The sequence below is a fragment of the Dinoponera quadriceps genome, unplaced genomic scaffold (genome assembly GCF_001313825.1).
Source record: "Dinoponera quadriceps isolate SergipeBrazil2010 unplaced genomic scaffold, ASM131382v1 scaffold566, whole genome shotgun sequence".
Classification (NCBI taxonomy): Eukaryota; Metazoa; Arthropoda; class Insecta; order Hymenoptera; family Formicidae; genus Dinoponera; species Dinoponera quadriceps.
The window spans coordinates 3,146,484-3,170,513 of NW_014555972.1; the positions used below are offsets into that span (position 1 = coordinate 3,146,484).

General features: G+C 42.4%; 2 protein-coding genes across 2 annotated transcripts in view; one reads left to right on the forward strand and one right to left on the reverse strand.

Moving 5' to 3' along the window:
* Positions 1-226: 226 nt before the first annotated feature.
* The window catches only part of LOC106746366, a 55,119-nt gene continuing 31,315 nt past the window's right edge, over positions 227-24,030 (forward strand). Inside the window, exon 1 of the mRNA XM_014622916.1 lies at positions 227-478. The gene's annotated coding sequence lies outside the window, so the exon portion shown is untranslated. The remainder of the gene's footprint in view (positions 479-24,030) is intronic.
* LOC106746368 (acyl-CoA Delta(11) desaturase-like) lies at positions 18,581-20,511 on the reverse strand. The gene is made up of 5 exons (XM_014622918.1): positions 20,337-20,511; positions 19,777-19,907; positions 19,465-19,670; positions 18,928-19,110; positions 18,581-18,824 (listed from the first exon to the last, which is right to left on the reverse strand). Exons 1-5 carry the CDS (start codon positions 20,509-20,511, stop codon positions 18,581-18,583), a joined length of 939 nt encoding a protein of 312 aa, XP_014478404.1.

Here is a 24,030-nt window from a genome sequence, read left to right on the forward strand (position 1 = left end):
GAGAACCGTCTTGTGATATCTCACCCTTTTGGCGATGTTCACGTTGACGAGTATCTCGTGAGGAGAGGTGCGCGCCTCCTCCGGTGGCGAAGAAGGGGGGAGAAGGGGTCTCGCGAGGTGGTACGGGCACCTTTCTCGCCGAGGAATGGCAAAAAAGAGAGGTGGCCCTGTGACGTCACGCAGCTCGCGAGGTGGTGCCGCTAGCCTCTCACTTGGTCGCCGACGTTCGACCCGCTCGGTTCATCGCGCGCTCCGTTCCTCGTCTTTCTCGTCGGCAAGCGACGTGATCGCGCGACGTTTTTGAACACCGAATTTGGACGGAAGTGACGGAGACGAGAGTTGTGCGAGATTACGCGGTGACACGAGGTCTCGCGAGTTCCGCTTTGGTGGTGAAGAGTTTTTCTTGTATTTGTCGTTTTTCTTGATTGTGCCATGACACTCTGGATATGATACCGGACGGATTAAGCCATCGTCGGAGGTGAGTGTGTCTCTGATTAAGTAGATCGCGTATGATTGATCTTTCGTGCTTGAGGGAACTTCTCCGAGATTGTATTTCCCATTCGGAGCGCCGATGAGAATTTTTTATACACATTTAATCAATTCGGTACTGTTTTAATACGTTTGACAGACTTGTGGTGTTTATTACAAATCTATTTATCGGGAATTAAGATAAAAAGATATACTTCGCGAAAAAGTATTACCTTTATTATTTTTCAATCATTTCTAAGATGTGTTGCGTTTGAATTTCAAGAGTAAAGCTCACTTCTCGTATCGTCGTTACTCGAAACTTCATACGACAAGAATCTACGCAAAAGTATTTATTCATAACGAATTATTTTTTAATTACATTTTTGCGGATAGAATAATTACATTGATATAAAATAGATTGCTTATAATTATTTTCGAGTTAATATGGCAATTAAAACGCAGGAATAATTATTGAAAAATTAAAATTTGGAACAGAACAGAATTGGAGCAAAGTTGAGTCACAAACTGATTGTTTCGGGTAATTTCTGGTTATGTTGAAGAAATTCCTTGGAAAGATTTTTCGTGCTGATTTACATGTGTTGGGACGGCGTGCCTTTGCCAGAGTGAAGCAAATTGCCACTTGTTGTATATAATTTGTTCTAATTGACATTTTCTGCAGCTGTGTCGATTGTGAAATCTCAGTAGTTCGGGGCATAAGAGATGAATCGCAAAATGATGAAAGTATCATGCACCACAAAGTGTGCTGCGATCCTCAATAATTTTGTCTCCATTAAGCGATTTTCGGATCTTTAGTGAGCTCTCTTGGCAGGTGTTATCACGTAACGCGATAGAGCTTGACTCCAGAATCTCGCGGATGATATTACCCTTAATATAATTATCGATGGAACGTAATTACCGTTCGAAGTTTTTGAGATCGCAACTGTACACAGACGGATATTTCAGGGATCGCGCTGTGAGGATTACAATTTTATTTATCGAGGTTACTTCATGGATGTCGTTTCTAATACGTCATTCGGCGTATTACAGTCTCGCCAAGACGAGTGTACAAGCCGATCATTAAATAGCGCTCGTGCCAGTCATTTTGCACAACATTCCTCGCGCCGGAGAAACGCGGCCACCTGTTCCTCTGTTATACCGCGTGTCCCGAAAAGATGCATCTCGTCTTATTTTTTAGTTGGAAATTTTCGGCAAAGAAATTCTAGTAACATTAGACTATTTGAACCGTCAATCGATTACAAACATTTAATGCCGAACATTCGAACTTACCGTTTATGTCGAAATTATTTCGCGACGCAGTTCTGTACACAGTGCCGCATTATGTCGGTCTTAAAGGCAAAACGCAATTTCCGCAGATCACTACTATAAGAAACGCTTCCTGATGGGATTGCCCGCCCGAAAAGTTTTTGCAGTCCGCGCGTGTCGAGAAAGCGACGAAACTCCCGTGCTCGGCATTAAATTGACTCGTAAATAATCTTTCAGCACGGTCGTTATAAATTTGCGGGTCGTTATTTTTCTTCGAGATACTTCTTTATCGCGCATCCGGCTTCCGCCTGGCGTTTTACCTCACCGTAAATTTATGTACTCGCCCGTATTTCTACCATTTCTCCTTCGATCGATATCTTGGAGCGAGCGTTTGTGTCGGTTTTAGATAAATCTTCGTAATTTACTCACCCTTAATAAGTGATGTCATCGAATGAATGTGTCGAAGGGAAAGGAAGAGCGATCAATTCGAAGAGATACGCGTATGATCGATCGTTTGTCACTCGCAATTAAATTACCCAGGCTGCGGAAGACCACTAACGTCCGGCGACGCGAGGTCACAATGACCCCCGCGCGATCCATCCCGGCAACTGGTATAGCAACATATTCTATTCTACGGCACGTAGAGAGTCCGCGAGTACTGAAAAACCGCGCGATCTAGGGGGACTGACCTTTCAAGGCGGCCGCGTAGGCCTGGAATAAATCTCCGTGTCCGCTCGTGTGTTGCATCGTGTGGTCATCGGGATTACGGGAGCGCCGCGTAAGGAATCGTAATTGAAAACGCTTAACAGCTCTCAGTCGCAAATGTCTCGGTTCTCAAAGAACGACACCCCGCGAATATATCTCGCAATCGTCTTTCCGCGAATAGTCGAGCGGAGAGAACCCAGCATCCAGTGTGTCCAGTTCTCCAGCGAACGACTCTTTCAGCCACCGCGAGCGGACTGACCTCCGGCTCGACGTTCGTGATACGAATAAATTTCCCACGGAGATCCTCTCTATATATTACTTAGCCGCGCAGCAGTAAAAATGTGTTTTTTTCTATTACATTCACAATTCTTTCGTATCTAACAACCCAAACTTTCTATCAAATCTTTTCATTTGCTTAAGTTTTTTTCTTTCAAAACTCTTCATTTGATCATCTACTTGTACTTATTATAATTTCAAGTAATTCAAGTCATTTTTTATTATCCAGTGTATTTTTTCTTTACCTAAATCACTTACTTTCTGCTTTTTCTATGTTTCTACTATTGTATACTTTTTTTGCTCTCCGACCTTATGTAAATGTTAACTTATTAGTCTTTGAAGACATGCACTGAAATAAACTCTCTCTCTCTCTCTCTCTCTGTACTAGGAAACGTGACCGCGCGGATGTACAATAATGTCCGGGAGAATGACACGCTTCGCTTGGATTGTGCGCGCCACGCGCATTTTTTACTCACGACGAATACAATTATCTCGAGAGAACGAGACGTTTTTCACGTACTGCCGGCTCGATGTTGCTCGGTTAAATTACGTCGTAACAAACATACGGATAAAGAACGCGTTGCGTCGGCTGGGACAAAGTACGCGTTGTTTTTGTGCATTACGCACATTATCTTAGGACGGTGTGATGTAAAAACTGTAACGAGATTCAGCGTTTCATCGCGTCGGTTGCAATGAGACGTTTAATTTTTCTCGCCGCGGCGTGCAGAAAGGAGAGCCTTCTTCTCGACAGAGAACAAACGAATGGCAATTACGACACGCTGTTTCGATTTATTATTTACACATTACTCACGAATTAACGGCGACAAAATCTTGATGGATTATTCATCTTTTTTTTTTGAAAATGTATGACAGAAAATATGACCGTAGGTTTGTAAATATATTAATTTATTTACTTCAGCTTACACGTCAAGAAGAGGCTTGATCGACAATTTTTGCCTTAACTACACGCATTTATCCATACTTGACTAGCTAAAATCTGACAAGAATGAAAGTAAATGGAGAAGAAATAAATTGTTCGAAGTTAGTGCAAGAATTGAGATAGAAAATAAAAAGGGACAATTAAGGATAAGCGATCAGACAGAAAAAGCTGTGTTGGATAGAGTAGAAACAATGAAATATTATCATACCCCTTGTCTCATTATCTAATCCCTTTTCATCTCCTAATTAATTCTTGTACTAACCAATTATATATCGCTATCTTTTCTTCTTCATAAACTCCTTTTTCTTCTCTTCACGTAATTTACGCAACATATTTCCTTTGATTGTATCTAGCTGATTATCCCATATTTGTATCCCATTTTTCGCCCTATTTGGTCGTTCATCATCTTATTCCAAGGCATTCTACACAATACGTTTTACACAATTCCGTCCTTTTCCACAACTCATATATTTCGGTCGCGTTTTGACCTCCTCCTCCGCGATGCAGTTCCGCTCGCGTCGTCGATCGTCACGGGTCAACAGTGCGATATATAATTTCGAACGTTCCACCCGGAGGAGACTCGCAAATTCCGCGATCGTTCACGCGGCCGGTCAGAACGAATTGTCGCCAATCGATAGATCGGCGGAATCGATTCGCATGAGCGACAAAGATTATATACCGCGCCGTGTTCCGTTCTTACTTATTGGATCGGAACGCGTTCGGCGCCCGCGATCGATCGGTCTATCGGGAGCAAAAAGGAGCGTCGGCCGATTTGCATCGAGGGACGCTTCTTTTTTTTCCGTGCGAGCGATTTATTATCGTGCGGCGGATGCTCATTAGGCGGTCGTTTCTCCTTGTCTTCGGGCGAAGCTCATTAGTTCCCGCGCGGGCGCGTGATGCGCGCTCCTTCTGCGACGGCCGATTAATAGACGACGCTGGATTACGCAGCAGATTATTGGATTAATAAGCCCGTTGACCGGATGGCTGCTGGACGGAGTCCAGCTCGCTTGATTTCACCGTGTGACGGTTACTTGCCGGCCGCGAAATCCCGCACTTTGTCTGCTGATAATTAGCGATCGCGCGCTGTAAAGTTTTAAAAAAAGAAACAAAGTATGCTTCGAATAGCTTGAAAAAACTGTTTTTCTTTTTTTTTTCTTTTTTAGAAATAAAACTTGAATTTATAAGAAGGAAGAGATGTTAAATCGATAAGCTGAGAATCGTTTTCGCCTCCGAATTGGCCGAAGAATCCGTCATTAAAGAATAATAATAGAAACATATGTGTGTTGCTTTGTCATATTTCACCCGCCGTTTTCCGAACCATATGGGGCCCGTATTTGTGTGGCATGACCGGAACACACACCCGCGAGCGTCTAGCGGGAACCACGTCGAGCACTTCGTCGTGAAAGCGAACCGGATCTCGTTAGTAATTCGTGTTTTACGCCGAGCGAGACGTGATGTATCGCTCTGGATTATCACTGGCCGCTGAAGAATGCCGGTGTATAGTGTCGTCGGCAGGGCTCTCCGTTCTGTATGTTAATGCACACATGAACAAACCAAGGGAGACCGATAGTTTGAACAACGCTCTCTGTTCGTACGTCCGTCAAGTTTACTCCGAGACCGGGCGGTCTCGCATGGCGGATACAATATCGTTTAGTTGTCGTCAAATAATCCTACCGGTTCGATGTGACGTGTCGTTTAATCAAGACAGCCGTTCGAACATTCGCGGGAAAACGTTGTTCGTCTCTTTTTATGTTCATCGATCGGTCGATCTTGCCGTAAATAATCATCGTCACTTTGAATATGACGGTAATTTTACATCTCTACCGAGGAAAGGAGCCTGTCGCAAAAGTTCCGACGTTGAATTAAAGCACGTGGGAGAAACGAGAGTGATTTCCAAACGGCGGGCAGCCGAATTGGCGTGAACATTCGTAACGCGACGGCGAAAACGAAATGACCGTTCGCGAAAATTACGATTTCTACCTCCCGACGCGCGATTACTTCTCTGCGGGAGCATAATATGTAATTATTACGACGTTTCACTCGGCCGGTGAAAACGCCTCTCGCGGTCACTTTGGCAACGGTTCGCCCTGGATCCGTATTTTCAAGTGCGACCAACTTTCATATATGAATTTCAGTTATTTGCCTGGATCGTGAAATGGAACGAGTTCCGATCGCGCCCCGTTCGTAATTTCTCCAGCCGGTCGATTCTCTTCCCACCCAATTGGTGGTACTGGAAATCGATCTCCGGCTTCTGATCTGCTGAACGTCCGATCACGCGAGTGACGTACGAAATTCGTTCGCGGAATAATTCGAGTATTGTTTTTTGATGAGCAGCTCTGATTTGTCGTTTCTGATCTTTCTGCACGGACGTTTGTATCAAGATTATGTTGGACCAAAAATTTTTTACGAATGATTCATACATTAAAAACAAGAAGTAGCTCGCACAGTTAAAAATTAGCCGTCCGTATAATAAAAGTGAAATTTAGTTAATTTAGCTAATTCCTATTGTTTGAGACGTCTATGATGGACACCTGAATCATCGAATTAACAACCATGTTAATATAAGTGCTGAATTAAATCATCTTAATTATTTGAAATTCAAGCTGTAGAATTATTCAACAAAGTAACTCAGTTATCTCGAACAATGCACTTTGCACCAGATGATGATCTTATCGTCATCAATGTCTCTATAGCGCGAAAGGGTATTCCTTTCACGATATCTATTTTAAGCAAGTAGCCGTTATTCTCTTTCTCGTGGTTTCTTTATTTTTCACATATTCTGCCAAGATGACGATCTTGGGAGGATGCAATGCCGCGACGTAGGCCGGCCAGTCTGGTTTCAGGGTTAACGATATAGTGACCTCCACGGGGAGACTCGTAAATTCCTATCGGGTGAAACGATCGGCCTATAAAAAAATTCGAAAGGGGCCACATCTCCCAGTGGTGACGCGTTGCACCTCGATGCACTTTCGATCGAAACACTTTCGCCCGTCGAAATTAAGGCGCAGCCGCGCGCGTGTAAAGCCCGCGAGTCTCGCTGTTTTAAGCCGGCGTCGATTCCGAGCAACAACACCGGGAGCATGAGAACGTCGGAGTACAATCGTGAAAGCAACCCCGGGAAACGGCTCCCTTCGATTGTCTCCCGTAGAAAGTAAACACGGCGAGGTAAGAGCGCCGCCTCTCGAATTCACCGGCTCTTTCTTTCTCGTTTCGCTCGCACCGAATTAAGTCTTGCTTTTCACGCTCGGCTGCCCAGACCGCGTGACGGACAGGACTTTTGTGGCCGGAAGCGGCCGGCGACAACGATCGCCGAAAATTGTACCGCCGGCCGTTTCCGACTTTCTCCGACTTTAATCAAACACATTCCGTCTTTCGAAACGCGCGCTTTTCTATGTTTGATCATGGCTCGGATTAATTGCCATGAGAGACGTTATTAACCGACGTTGTGCGGTGAAAACACACTTATGAAAGGGCAAACATCTCTCTTCCCTCAAACGGTACGGTAATACTTTTCTACGCTTTAATTTCATTATAATAATATGTCTGAATGCTCTGTAAGTGTTTCATTCCTAAGTGAGACACTTTGAAAAGAGTTGCAAACTCTAAGGAAAACGGACAATAGTTTTATGAATTAACACCGAGTGTATGTTTTTTTTCGCACTGGAATTGACTGTCCACGATATGTCCACTTTTCTCCATCTATAATTTGTGTTTGTCCACTAAGCAAAAATAAATTTTCAACGGAAAAAAGGAAGGAAAACAGACAATGATCGTCATGAATATATTTTCCTTACTATGTGTTCTTTAAACCGTGCGTTATTATTCGTTATATTTTAGAATTTCAATTATGTATCAATTTGTGCTCGTTTCGGTAAATCAGTGAAGACAATCTTACGAATGGCCGAGCGGTTCTTATTTTCATTATTTTCGAGGTACGCATCTCAGCTGCCTCGACGAGTTCGTGCGTCGCCTGTCGTTCTCACAGTCTTGTCACGAGCTTCTCTCTTCCCATCCTCTCTTCGCATTTGAATTTCTGTCTCCCTTCCACCGTTCACGGTGGCCATTCCAGCTGTACCATAAAAATGAAAATTTTCGGTCTGCGACGCGGACGGCGAATGACGATCGGAGCTTCAAAGCGCCGACGGAACAGGTTTCCAAAGACGCGCGAGGATCTGGATACGTGATGCACCGATGTGTACGTCGCCATAACGTGACCATCAGTCACGAGAGAGTAAAACGGCAGACGCCACAAAAATCGGAGTCGCTTGTACGGTCGGTCGAGCGCGCATTCCGTTCGTTTCGCGCGACTTAACCTGTGCATTATCCCATCTTACTTCGGGAGTACCTACGATATTCGGATATTTATATTAGCCGGATGACCCGCCATTGAGACGCATCGTTCGAACGGACTTGGCGAATCAAGTCCTATTTCGGATTTTTTTCTGATCGCAAATCGCGATAATGACGTATATATATATATATATATTTATGTTGCGAATGTAACAATAATTACGCAACGTTGGTTGATATTCGATTGGCATTCTGGCGTGCACGAATCCAGCCCATCGTAGCAGGTGTTTCAAATCGTTCCGAAAATGTATAATTATAATCACCGATGCGAGAAATACGATAGAAATCGGATTAATTACGAATAAATTTGATTCAAACGAAGTAGACGTAGTAAAAAAACAACATTTGTGTAACGTGAATAATTCACTTGGTACCCATTTCGTTGATGTTTATAGGAGTTTCTCGATAATTATCAATTTACTTAGGCATATCGAATAACTGAAATAAAACCGGATTGCGAAGTAGAACTGAAACTTGATTATTCATTTCTTTTTTCTTATTTTGGACGTAACACTGTTGCCATGCGGATATCTCAGGAAAGAAAGAGACGTGGATTCTTTCTGTCATTTGTAACGGTCGCGAACGCGTTTGCCAACAGCGGTAAAAGTTGTTTCCGCAAAAACGCGATATGAAGATCGCATTCTCGCTTTGCTACCTCGATGCCTTTGCGTGAAAATAAAAAAAAAAGACGACCAGTAACGAGGATATGCCGTGAGAAGGAAAGCGAAAAGAGGGCCGGCATGGAACTTACTCTTTAAATGAAAACAATTTTTCCGAATAAGATATGTAATTTCACATATATTTCTTTCATACTTTTCCCTTACGTTCATAAATTTCTTTTGTGGCATAAAAGCTACATTCCGGCCGCCTTCTTGTTCATTTTGCTCTGCTCTCGAAAGGTCGTAGAATTACGATCGTATTATTTTCGCAGCGGAGTTCGCGTCAATTATCGCCTCATTAACGGCGAGAGCGCTGGTGAACGTCGCGAGAATTTTCCGCGACACGTTCACTAGTTGCGAGAGTACGCAGCAGGAGGAAGTACGATTCCGCGAGATGAGCAAAACAATTGATAGCCGCGGAAGAAGCGCAAGCAATGGCGGCGGAAAGCATTGAAAAAGGATGAGCGGGGAGAACGAGGCTTGGGAACCTTTTCCTCACAGAGGAGGCTGTCTCTACGAACCGATCGAAAAACTTGCCGGTCCGAGGTTATTAACTAGCCTGCGAATAAAAACTCCTGAATTAATTTGGCACCATAGATTTGCTGCGTCGTCTCTTGCGTAATCGGAGTTTAAAAATATATCGCATCGCTAACTAAATACGCGGAGCGTATAACCTCACGTTCGTTACTATCGCCGGAATTAATGCTGAACTCGTACGGCTAATTTTGAATATCATCGTACGAAATTATATTTACTTTTTATTTGCGAACGATGAAACGCGTTTACGATGATATAATTGGTAGTCAATACTGATGTCTTGGTGGAATGCATGCAAAATCAACCTGCTATGAAATTGTATATAGTTAAATGTATAAAAATTAATCGGAGATTTGTACACAGAAATAAAAATACTAGATTTAAATAAATAATTACTCCGATACTCCTTAGAAAATTTTCACTTGGATTAAATAAATTTTACTTTTTAGATCAAATAAATATTATTTGGATATGGAAAAAGTGATATTAATTCAAGTAAAAATTTTTCAGGGAGTAATTATTTACTCTTTTGTGTACACTGAGAGAAAAGTACTTGAAAATTTATTTGTGGGACATAAGATTTATTTAATAATTTCTGTCCTGTTAAGTACTCCTTTTCAGGGTATATGAATGACCTCTTTAGTAATATCTCCCCGTGAATGAAGGTTCCTCAAGTTTTGAGAAATTTTTTACCGAAACTGAATCGCTTGCGCAATGAAACAAACAATCATTCATTAAACGTAATGGATTACGCGTTATCCCTGAACGAAAAAAACTCTTGGTATTCTTGGCGATCGCTTTGGAATTTAATGAAGATCACGTTCCGGGATGGAGGAATGACGACGCGGTTGCATAATACGAAACCCAGTAACCTTTTGTGTCCCCGACGATGCCGTGAACAAGTAATATATACCGCTTCGCCGCGTAATAATGGGCGCGCGTTATCCTGTTAAGGTCACTTGTTCGATGGCGCTCGAACAAGTCACGACGAGCGTGCGTCGACGCATGACTGACATGACAAATCTTTCCTATAGGTAAGCGCGTCATCCAGGTGACTGGTCGGTCCTCGAATTATTCTTGCCGCGTTTAAATTTTAGCATATCGGCAGAATAACGGTTTACCGAATTGTAGACATTTCGGCAGGAAATCGATATGGCGGCAAAGACAACCAATCGTGGACCTTTAAACGTCAGAGAGATTCCAAATATTTGAAATAGCCTCGCGGATGTAGGCTTCACATTCATCCCGAGTCTTGGGCACTTTCAAATGATTAACAGTCACAACTGAACGATACTTCAAATATACCTATTGGGCGATCCTCCCTGATTGTTTCGATCAGTATATGCAAATTCGTTTCCATTAGGCTGTCATGATAGGAGGATACGTTTATTATCGTAAATAGTCAACTCCTTCGACAGAGAGATGCGTTTTGTGGCGATAGTAGCTTTTTGATAAATAATAATTCGTTCAATCGCGGCGAAAAAGATTTTCCGAGCGATAAGCGTGGAAAGCTGACGAATGGCGCACGGCCTGCCTTGATGCAATAAAAATGCGATATCGTTCCGATTATGTCTGGAGAAACGATTACGCCACTTTTGTAGAGATCGGCCCCACCTCTTTCTCTAGAGAGTTAAATCGTTATTCATGACGACCGGCGTGCCGTTAGCGTGCAAGAAAATGGAAACAGGTTACGAATATATCATCCGTTAATTCGCCTCTGCCGAATCTCGCGTCAAGTCCCACGCAAATTCGTAAATCCGCCGCACGAGATTACCAATCTAGATGGACAAAAGCGTAGAATTTACGTTTTATACGTGTCTCTCTTTGCTTTCGTAATACCAAAATCTCCTTTTTTCGCAATTTCGTGCGTGCGACATTTGACGCAGAGTGAAATCGTATAGAAAGTTGTTACTTTAAGAAATTTTATTGTCTATTGCGTGTGTATTCTTTTATTTCACACAACGTAAGTAGAATAAAACCTCAACATCCAATGTTAATTTATCACATCTTCTGTTTCATTTTCGACGTATTAGTTTTACAAACTCAAAATTTCTTATCTTATAGAAACGTGTTATACTTTATGTGTATAAAATCTGTGTTCATTCTCTGTGTGTTATTTTAATCCCACGGCGATCTCGATACGCTCAAGACGCCTTTCCACCATTTCACCGAATCTGATAGGATATACTGCCGCGCATAACGCGGCCGTGCAAGCGAGTATGCAAATCCTCGCGGAGGAAATCCTGATCCTTTCACCGTGCTACTGCAGCTTATACCAATCCTGATCCACAAGCGGGCGCTTGATCATAATTACGCACTTTCAAATTTAGCACCTGGTGCGTTAAGCGAAGTGTGCAGAAACGCAGTTCCGTGTTATTATGTATTCAAAAACTCGTCGATTCTTCATGCCGAGGGGGACGAAGAAAGTGTGTCACACTTGTTGTAACGTCCGAGAGTCATCGACTTGAAAATTTAGTCGGTGCGATCTGATTTCCTAATAACAAATTATATAATTACGACTATCTATTGATACGCTTAATATATTTTCCGTTGCATCGTCATGCAACAACAACGAATCGATTATTCTGTAAGTAAACTCCAGTCGAAATCAAGTGGAAAAATAACTTCCCATTTGTGGCATCAAAGGGAGCACGATAGAAGACCCGTTTGAAGAGCCGATGTTTGAAAACTAGATAGACTTAATGTGACATTTTCACCCGGGAGATCTTCGCCAAATATCGTTTCTTCCCGCGAAATATCGGCGTGCAATTGGCGAGACATTTTATACAACGCGAAATGACAATTAAATTATGGGAATATTCAAGAATGTCTCCTTGGTCCACTTGCCCCTTCGTTAATGAATGATCGTGTCTTCGCAATACAAGACGCATCAATTACAATAGCTACGCCGACAATGGATCGTCGTCATGTCCGCCGTGCTCTTTCGGTTTTCTTTCGTGTGAGAACGCGCATACAATAGGTCCTTCTCCACCTTGGTTCGAATCGATGATTGCGAACAGAACCGTGTTGCGATTCAGCGCAGGCTATGAGCGGTGACCGTTAGTCAATCAGAGAGGCTCAACCGTCGGCTATAGTAGGCCGTTTCGCGGTCTCCGGATCGCTCGGCGATCCATCGAGGAGTTGAGCGTCCCTGGACGTGTTACGCCACGCTTGTAAAGTGTGTCAATAGGAGAGCAAACACGACGTGCTGCTCCTCGTGTCTAACCCACTCACCAAAAGTGACGCCAACCCGGAAAGATGCTTCCGCGGTATTATGTCCGATTTTGAATTGACGGCGCCTTTACTCGAACCTCGGAGAAGAGCGTGCAAATGTGAGAGCAATCGTGAGATTTATATCCGAGTAGAAACATATCCAGTTGGCCTGAGTCAAAAGCTACCTAATATAGGTCAGATGAAATTTTCTAGTTCGTTGTTAGTTCGTTGCTGGCTGATTATTCACAAATGTAAAATTGGCTTTGTGACTTAAGCCGTTGTTTATATGTCAAATATGATGTCTATTCTAAAATATATAATCTAGCTATTATATACGCACGCCATTAGCATTTAAATACGAAGTCAAAATGGAGATTATGTTATCCCATAGAAATCTTAAAACAGCAGAAGCGAACGTTACATTACTACCTACTTGTAATTTTTATCTCGAAATTTCTGTAACTTGATTTTAATCATCTGTAATTTCTTTTGTTTGACCATCAGCTAACTTATTTATCTCGTGGCTAGAAACCCCATAAGCTTCAATTTCTACCAGGATAACTGAACTTAGAGTATGGTCAATTTTCTTACAAGTATAATGCGGGACTAAAGTAGTCGAATCATAATTTATTACCCTAAAAACGTCTTAATGCGCTCGAACAATGACGTCCAAGTCGGAATCCCGTTGCGATTCTTACCGTGAGAAAAGAGATTTGTCGCGATAATTAGACGCGGCTGTCATTCAGACGATTTGATTTATGCGCCGAGATGGAACGCGATGTCGCTGAGAGAGAACCGCAACGGGTTAAAGTGCAGCGGGAGGGTTCGCTGCTTCAAGGCTCGCGAGGCGCTCAACGACGAGCTCGCGTAATTTTTCAATGCCTGACAGCTGGTGCTGCGCGCTACCGCCGCCGCGAGGTTAATCCGCGAACGTCCACGTAATCGCCAAATACCCTCCAATCGCGCGACAACTCCTTTCTACTTGCGATCAGAAAAGTCCCGTAATGCGACGTCGTCAGCGGCTTGTCGCCTCTCGGCTTATCGACTTAGATAATTAATCTTCGGTCTAGGTGGTGCAGATCGGAATGCGGCACTGGAATCTAACATACCGCCAGTCGAAAAGACGAGTGGGTCCCGTGGCGCACGGTTTGTCCCACGCGCGTACAGAAAATTCTCGAAGAGAACCTTGAGGAGAACGAAATAATGCGAACCACTTCGTCGACGTCACTCTGATCGTGCGATTAATCGTCCGTTCACATCGTTACACGAATTAACGCTATTCGAAGGATAATCGCACGAATGAGTTCTCTCGCGTTGTTGTACGTGCGTTGTCGGTTAGATCGGAGTTAGAGATTTCATTGTGTATCATCCAAGTTGGAAGTTGAAATAAGATAAATACGAGGGACATTCGTGCCTCCAAATATGGAAATATTATCGCGTACTAACTTCATGCCTCGTGATGTTGGCCTCATAGGGCTCTCATTTTACTTTCAACTTTGGCGACACGTAGACCGCACACTTCTGAAAACAGGATCATATTGCGCGATTTTTTAAACTCCATATCTGAAAAAAAAAAACTGTGAAAAAAGGAGATTAGCAAAATATTCTAGAATAAAGTGTAACTCTTTAATATTTAAATGACGCATTCATAGAAAATCAAATTTACCGAAAGAAAATTCTAATTTTCGATGCACTTCTCTTCAAACTCACTGGGTCTATCTAACCTATAATGCGGTCGAAGGGTTAACAGTGTTGAATCAATATAGTCAGAAGCCATGGGGTCTGAAAGGGGTATATCGAATCCATATCTCACCGTCCCCGATTTCCAAACGAGCTGTCCGTTAAGCCAGTGGTCCGGTCACCTCGTTTAAGCAATTAATGAATTCCCGGCGAACTCATCGTCGTGAAGCGGCGCTCGTGTAAATTCCTCTCGTCGCCGTTGGCATTGTCATCGTGGCGTTTCTTCATCACGACGATCGGGCTCACAATATACCTCTGAGGAGTAGGGCGATGAAGAGGAGAGAAGGAAGGGGGTGACCTGGTTGGCCCGTACCGTTGGTCGCGCCGGTAAAAACTTGAGGAAAATTACCGGCTCGAGAAGAGGAAATGCTCCGTCCTGTTCTTGCCGCTTTTCCAAGCCGACGAACTCGTTCGCTTCCCTTCGATCAATTATTTGTCGCCGTGCAACCGTTACCGCGCGCGAGCGAGCGCGGTGTAATTCAGTGCGTAGTCGCGCGAGAAATGGAGACTTCGATGCCTGGTGAACGATGACGCGTCGAAAAGACACACCGATCGACCGAGCCACCTTTGACCCGGGTTCCGAGAAGTCGAATGACTTTCGATTGGATCGCGACTGACTGTCTAATCCTTCATATTTCCCAATCCTTTTAAATCGCGCGGACGGTGAGTAGGACGTGCGGACCGCGATTGGCTAAAAATAGAATCGTACTAGCGTCTGGTTCTGCTTTGGAATTAATTAAACCCGATTTAATATATACGAGTGGTCTACTTACGTTATTATACGGAACATTTTTCTTTTTTTTTTATAATGCATATGGAGACAGCGGTAGTTTCTTTTACATGGAAAAAAAAAATCGGCTCCCACAGCTAAAAACTAGCTGTCCGTATAAAATAACAAACTGACTTTTAATTATTACATCTAATTTTTAACTGCGGGGGCTAATTTTTATAACCATAACTATACACAATTAACTACTGTAGTTGTAAAAAAAGAATTAGCTCCCACAGTTGAAAATTAAGTGTGGCAACTAAATTTTAGTTGTATTATATAAATAGCTAATTTTTCATAGCTGTTTCCTTTCTTATTTTTTTTTTTTGAAACTATAGTTTCAAAGATAGCCTCGCGAAAAAAATCGGCGCACAACAATGCGCGACGTTTCTTCTTCGTATCTTCTGTTTTTCTAGCAAAATTGTGCAAAGACAGGTGGTAACGTCACGCTGATTGAATAAACGGCCGTTTACTTCTCTCTAAGCGGGGATTTAAGAGAGTCGACCTCTCGATATCGCCGTGGACATATTATCTCATGCGTGACATCGCGCTGCAGAACGTTCCTTCCGTCCATGCGTGCAGCAGCCGCGCGTTGCGTGTGTGCGCGAGAGACACTTGTGCGCTGTGGAGGCTATTAACCTTACCCGCGGCCATTGTCTTCGTTTTCCGATTACCAGGCAGCGTGCTACTCACGACGATACGGCTAGGCTACCCATTTAATAATCGACTCGCGGCAAAAGTCAGCCTCCGTTTCGGCGCAATGCCAGCGTTACGTTCTCCCGCGCTGGAAACGCGCGGTTGCTTCAATTCCTACCCGCCTCCCAGGAAAAAGGCAATGCCGGGAGAGAGACGAGTGCCGCGCTTAAAAATATGACGTTCCGCTGAAACGGAGCGTGAACATCGGCCTCTTGATCGATTCGAGCAAAGCGACACACCCGGTATATGTACGTGAGAGGAAAGGCCTCTTTAACGGAGAGGACAGCGACTTCCCCGCTGCCGAGACGGCGCATTACGGCGCTCACCGCGCGCGCTTACCGTCGTGATCATTTATTTGGCAGATCCCTTATCTCGGCGCGCGAACAAATTGCCGCGATTCTTTCTTCATATCGGGTAAATGTGCGCGCGAATGTACTCCGTCCGAGTGCGTATCAATAAAACGGATGAAAGGAGCGTGGATAAGGTGTACGTTGCACTCTTTAATTGATCGCTCAGGAAAATGGTCCAGTTAGAATTGTCGATATCACTGGCAAAATGTATCGCTGTTCTCTGTATTTGCTAAAAAATTGTATAATTTACAGAAGCAGCATTCTGGCGATCCACGCAGGAAAATTTATCTCCTGTTACTAATTTTAATGAGAAGTGCGATTGACCTTAATCTGAATTGGCTCCACAGGAAGACTTTCTTGCCAAATAGTTTTAGATGAAAATTCTCTGTCATCTATATTACTAACACATGTGTGATGTTTGCTAGCTCCATCTTAGCTAATTTCTCGTATCATTTTCGCCATGACTGCAAGACCATTTTTTCGAGTGATAGAATCTCCAACACGTCTCGGGGATATTTTACGCGGGAAAAATGGATGACCTCAATTATCGGCAGAGTTCATGCTCGTTCCTAATTAAGGCTCTTTGACCGAGTTATCGTGTAACGGGGCAAGATTTGACGCGACACCGCATTGTCGTCCTTCTCAGCTATTTAGTAATAATTCATCCGAGCGTGGGTGACTCTCTCGCATCAAGGCCGTTTTCGCAACGACGCCGGATTTCGAAGGCTGGTTTACCTACTTCGAACTTTCATCGCGTCTCGCCGCCGGGTCGCGCAGATCTGAGAGGCATTACCGCGATACCGCCGACGTTCAATGCATATTTTCGCGAGTGATAAGTCATCGTGTTAACTTTGAAAAAAAAATTCTTACAATTTCGATCTTTTAGATTAATCGCCATATAACGTTAACGATTCAGCTTTGACAATTTTATTCTAATCGTCGGTTTAATCATAAATATATAAATTGTACAATTCGATTACTTGTCGAGAGAATCGTAGTAACTCTCGATAGGTGAAAGTACATTGTCGCAGCGCTGCGTTACAGTAAATATACGAGTGCCTTCGATGGGTGTCGGGATACCGTATTTATAAATTATACGGTGTACACTCGACGTTTACGAATGCCGAGGAGAGCAGGTGTCACTTTACGCGACGCTTGTTACCCGAATGACGCTTGCAGGTACGAATTCCTGTCGAAGTCAGCCCCCGATTCGCCTGCCAAGGCATGATGATTCGTTCGACAAGTCTTGTCGTTTCTTTGGTTAAGTGACAGTTAATTGATCCATACCAAGCTAACTGGGTCGTAAAAAAATCGAGACGAGGAGGCGGCCGCTCGATTTACTAGGGAGAATCTCGCGAGAAGTTTTACTTTCTCACGCAAGGAAAATCACGAAACGTAAATCACCGTATCTCGAGCGTAAAGGCTTATTTCAGCGACTTTTAATACAGAGTTGGGATATGTCGTATGTTCCAAAAGTATAACTTGTTTTACTCTCCGTTAAAAATCCGTTCAGTCATCAACACCTTTGATATCGCTGTTATTAAAAATGATCGATTGAGAGTCGACAAATAGAGCGAATCAAAATTAAACAGTCGCTTCCACCTTCGTCACGGCTACCTTTATTGACTTCATTAAGCTAATCTCTAATGCAAGAGTTGACTTTTTCAAAACGTATACTACGCAGAAAAGAATTTTGCGTTAAAAACAGTCTGCTGAAATTTACTTTAACTTTTAATTGAATTTGATTAAATCTAACATTATTGTGTTATTTTAACGATTACACAAATACACTTGTTGACAAAGTGAATGTGTTAATTTCGTATTATATTTGTATACTTTTTAATACATTTTCTACGTTAAAATAACACAAAATTTCAGTGGATCATTTTTAATGCATTTTTTACTGTGTAGTTACACACTGTGTAATTATTACATAGTGTGAATTATCTACCGACCTGTTTATCTTTTTTGAAATTTTTTCTAATTACTCGGGAGTGCCTCATTTTCTATCCTTCCGCGTTTTATACTTCGTCTAAGCTAACGGTGACCAATTTGTTCTCGAATATTTTCACATCGGCGATCGCATGTGCTGCATTCGTGCATCACGCGCGACATCGGCGGCATTCCATGCGTTCGTGCATATTAGAGCTGGGAATAGACGAGAGGTATCGTGCGCAAGTATCCAAAAAGAACCCTTTGGATTCTGTAATAATTTGCATGGTGTTTGTATGGCATTAATATGAATGCGCGCCTTTATTCTCAACTTAGATGGCCGTGTAACAGAGCCGCGGACAAAACTTAGGCCTTTTAGAGATATTTTCAGAAGATACCGACTACAACCTTGCGTAATTTCACAAATAGTTAGTTGTTAAGAATTCATCACGAAAATGTCTTGAACAGTTTGAATATCGTTCTTTTTTAGTCACATGCTAATGTTATCCCATACTCACATTTTTGGCGTCTCTCCCCCAACTGCGCGGCTGTGGTACAAAATTGAAAGAGGCTCTTCGATGTAAAATTGCAATTAGAAAAAACGCTTCACAATTTTGCTCTTCTTTCTCGATGCGAATTCACGCCGAAGAGTCATTTTTTCGTACAATATAGTTCAGACTTATTAATAACTTGTATCGCCGTTTCGACTAACACGATGTTTTATCATTTCGGGTCGCGCGGCCTTCAAATTGTACGCCAAACCCAGCAAAGCGAAGAATTGAATGAAAATCGTGGTAACATTGATTCTATAAATCCCAAACTCCTCTGCTGCCCGGTAGTCCCACGGAAAGGCGTGATGATAATTATGCCAGCCTTCGCCCAACGATGCTATGGCGACGCCGATGTTGTCAGTGGGTCTGATAGATCTAGCGATTGAAAGTAAACATTGAAGCAACACTTTATCGTAAACACGTTTCGTTGAGTTAGAGCGCGTATTTTACGATACGTCGTAAACGGATTACTACGTACTTGTCGTATGGTTTTGTGCCCCATGCGTGAGCGATGGAATTTACCGTCCAGGAGGTGTTAAGATTCGTGCAATACCTGGCAAAGTTGACGTGCCACGCATGCGAAAACGTCTCGTTCCAAAACCAATAGGGTATCAGTGTCGGCAGGATAAAGCCGAAAGTCGGCATCAGCCATACGTACCACCTGGGACGAGGAAAGAAGGTGTGAGCGAGAAGCGATGCAATAGTCCGATCGATTATTAGAACCGTGGCTGGCTCGTTTTTTCTCATTTCATTAGGCCTTTTCATTACTGGGAAGCCTTCTTTAAGCCATAAAACAACTTACCATTAAGCAATATCATAAAAGTTCAAAAAAGTTTACAGATAATTACAAAAAGATATCACAGGAAGATAATGAAAAAAAAAAAGGAACCGTGCGCAGTTTTATAAAAGGAAAAAAGCGGTTCTAAAGAAGGAAGGGGGTGACCTGGTTGTACCGAACCGTTGGTCGCGCTGGTAAAATTATCGTTCACGCGAGAAAAAACTGTGCTCGTCGTACTTCTTCTGAAAGGTCACGAAGGGATCTTGCTCGAGGTCACTGCAATCGATCATGGCGCTTTTCTCTGTGACTTTCGGATGCTTACGAACTAGCAGCCAACCGATATGGGAGAAGAACAATCCTCTGCTCGCGTTGTACGGGTCCGCGTCGGTGTCGGTGTATTTGTGATGCACTCTGTGATCTCTGGCCCACTGATAGATCGTATCCTGGTGAGAAAAACGTACCAAAAGTGGCCAATATCGTGTTCAGCGACGTGATAAAATACGAAAAATCAAATTCGCAGGGAAAAAAGAGGACGTTCGTCGTGTTTACTTGATATGCAGCGCTCTGGAGAATCATCAAGATAAGTTTCATTGGCCACTTTGCCTTGTAACTCCGATGGGACCATAATCGATGAACTCCGGCAGTAACCCCTATCTTTATGAAGACAGTACAAGCGATGTCTAAAAATTGTAAACGATCGCTGGATAGTACATGAGTCGTCGAGTTGTCGTTTTTGTGAAGTTTCGGAGAAAATGCTATACCTTGGACCTGTTGTACTCATATCGATTTCAGTGCTAACTAGTGATTTTTTCCCTTTGCTAATGTGAAAATTCATTGTATTTATCCTCCCATAATAAGAATAAAATAATTTATTCGCACCAACATCGTATTTTCTTGATGTCTTCACGAGAGCCTATTACATGTTGCATTATATTTACCATCATAGACAAGAATCCTGACATTAACAAAGCGAAAATGTCACTAGATGACGCGTTGAGTACAATATAGGTCCAACATGTAGCATCTTCCCTTATAATTTTCTGTGCGCACACTATGAGCTTTTTAACATGTTAAAGTCGGAATATAAGCCGAGGAAATAAGATACGTACACCAGAGGACGGTCAGATATTTAACGTGGAAGAACATCAGATACATTCCGTAAAAACCCGCAAGGTGGATATAGATGAAACTGATGACATTCCTCCAAACGATCTTCCATTCATAATTTTTCTTACCCAACTCCGTCGTCGATACTCCATTGACCACAGATTCGTCAAGTTCCATGATCCGAAATGCTTCCGGTATAATATTGTAAAATTAAAGATATTTTTCGTAAAATAGCTTTCGTGAACTATATATCGCAAAGTGATCTTTTCGACGGGGAATTTGCAAAGTATTAAACTTTACGTGACATTGGAGAATTAAAAGTTAGCGCTATAGTCAAAGATCAATTGAATCTACAGACAATGAAGATCGGTAGTTTCGCATTATTCAAAGTATTGTCTCACCTAGTGTTGCTTCTATCAGCTACGTTCTCTTCGGTGCAACCTTATCGAAATACTGACGACTATTTGACTCACCGGAAATATACACGTACTGATTATAAATTGTAAATTTATTAAAACTCTTAATGAGCTTTTGGCAGAATTTAATTAGCAAATAGTTGACTTGTCACGTATCTTTACACACAGAGTGCCCGGAAAGTTTTGACAAAGCAGCCAGGTAGAATGAGTTGAACGGAGTTAAACTGAGGAAAGCATTTTGCAAAATTCGCAATAGTTAATGAATAATTAATTAATCTGCGAATGAGCGAATGAGCGCACGATTATCCTAACCCATTCTATCTGCATATGTCGTAACTTCCCGGACACCTTATATATACAGTCAATATTTAATTCGGATGACCTCGTGAATAATTCTTTGTTAACTACTTTGTTTTACTAAACGTGACTAGTAATTGTTTTTATTTGCCACGTCAGCACACTTAACCACTTAAATTTTTGTGGAACCTAATTTACATCATATTTACACAGTCATTTGTACAGTCTGCGTTCTATTCTGATGATACGCAATATATAATGAAGAAGAACGTAGATTGATTTTTCTTATAAAAATTATACACTAATGTAAGATGTGGAATAATTACCTACTATTGTGAAATTTTCTTATTTTGTCATTATATTGATTAACTTCTCAAGTGCTTCCAACGCATATTTCGACGAATGCGTAACAAGAATTGACGAATTCAGTTTGTGGATTATAAAGATAAAGCGTTGTGTGCAAAAGGTAGAAAATATTCGGACAAATTACGAGAAATTGCTGGAAAAGTTTCGAGGACATTTCTAAAGAAAGCACGCGTCGTTGAGTACGTCTGATCACTCCGCGAAAAGAACACGAAGGAGAGACGTCTGACTTTTAGACGTACATACGGATTTCACGAGTCAGGAAACTCGTCCGTTTTCTCGCTTGAAAGGTAAAAGCGAGGAAAGAGCGTATGATAAACACGAATAACGAATTTTACCTGGTCATAAGGCGGTCACTCGGGCAAGACCGACCATATGATAAGCCAAATAAGGCCTTCGAATTTTCTCGTAATAAGAGGCCCGCAGCGAGATCAATCGCGTACAGAGAACACGGTCGTGTTGACGTCGACCTTGACGAGATACGAATCAGGGATGGCGAAGAAAACGCTATCAAGGATTCGGCCGGACCTTGCGGCGCGCCGGATTACGTTCGTCGCTTGTGTCGACAGATTCTAATGACAGGTGTAACACGAGAAGATTAATAATCAATGTAGGATAAATCGGCGAAAAGCGTTCAACTAACTAATACGGTTTTTGTGGGCGCCAAAGAAGTCGAAAAGGTTAATCATCGGGTGACCTTGCCGCAACCGGTCATTAGTGACGGATTAGTTTCATCGGGAGGGATATTCCGGCCTACAGTCGAGAATTCATCTACGTTCCCTGAGTAATTACTCACGTGTGTATCAACGACGCGCGATAAATTGCGTTCTATTCAGGCTCGCGTATGTTTAACAGCGACTTGCCTGTGTAGCGGCTATATACACAAACTTCTTCCCAAGAAAAGGAATGAAAGAAGTGTTATATTAACGCGTTCTAATTTTTACACTACACTCGTCGTCAACTCCCGACGACACCCTGCTACTGACAGAACTATCCGATGTTTTAAATTGCACTAAAAGCGAACAGCAATGGAATTATTGTATTAGGTTGGTGCATATGAAATGTCGGATTCTTAAGTGATTGTATAAAACTGTATATCTTTCTTCAAAAGCTGTTTATTCAATCAAAGTATGCTCCATTCGCTTCAATACACTTCTCCCAACGAGATTTTAAAGCGTAGATGCCTGTCTTAAAAAAATTTTGGTCTTTAGAATTAATAAACTCTGATATCGAGTTTTTTAGACTGTCTTCATTTTCATGGTGTTTGCCTCTTAAAAACAGCTCTAAATGCTTGAAAAAATGAAAATCGGTCGGCGAGAGATCCGGTGAATATGGTGGATGCTGCAAAACTTCATATTCCAGTTCGTTCAGTTTCGCAATTGTTTTGTGCGATGTGTGCGGCCGAGCGTTGTCATGGAGCAGTAGCGGGCCATGCCGATTCACAAGCGATGGGAGTACAATTTGGTGTCTCAATATCGTTGTATGGTCAACTTTCATCCTGATAGCAAGTTCCCTCGTGGATACGGCTGGATCCGCTTCCACTAGAGCCTTCAGGTCATCATTATTCACAGACGTTTTGGGTCTTCCGCGCGGCTCATTTTGCAGTGAAAAATCGCCAGTCCGAAATTTTTCGAACCAACGCTGCACTTTCCGATTGTTAACCGTATTCTCCCCAAACGCTTGGTTTATGTTGCGTGCAGCTTTTGCAGCACTATTACCAAGTTTGTACTCATATAAGAAAATGACGCGAATGTCGGCAGAATTCATATCGGTAATAAACTCAAAAGAAATAAAAAAGGGAAGACCTTCGAGAAAACCTATTTTGTTGAAATGAGTCTCTGGCAATGGACAATACGAGTATGAATGAGGTTATGCCAAATACAAAAGTATAACGGAAACAGGGAGGAAAACGTCCGCATGTAAAGAGAATGCGACATTTCATACGCACCAACCTAATATAACTGCTGCTTTCCTAAATATTCAGTGTAGTACGAGATCTCTCGTATAGTTGGTGTGTGCGGCAATTTTAGATTTCATGCGTAAGGAAAGTTTATAAATACATCGATCCAAGTATTATTTCACCTCATACGTCATCGATTTTATTTTGTTCGTAAGTGAAAAGTATCGCGATACATTTAACATATTTAACGGTTTCAGTACAATTGCCATTAAATGACAAACGACACAGGAAGAGAAGAACGAATGTGTTACGCTTGCAAAACAACGACCGGAAATAGCAAAATGAACTTTCGACTTGACGCAAAAATGAAATGAAATTTGATGACGCCTCTCGCTCGGAGGCCAGTCTCGCCGCGTTGGCCTACTTGTATCGCGATCACTTTCATGTCGAGCAACAAGACCAACTCGTCTTGCATCCTAGGTCAGTGAGTGTTCCCAGCGATTTTTTTTCTCCTTTCATATTTACAGCGCGCCAAATTATACGAGTGTGTTAAACATTTCACACAAACATTTTAACAAGGACCGATAAGTTTGTCTGCAAACGATATCCTTTCATCCGGATTTTCCATCCGAAAAGAAGATATAATCTTCTGTGTAAAACAAGATTCGATGTAATTAGAGTTACACCTGGTGGTTCGCTATACTCACCTGGATATTTCGA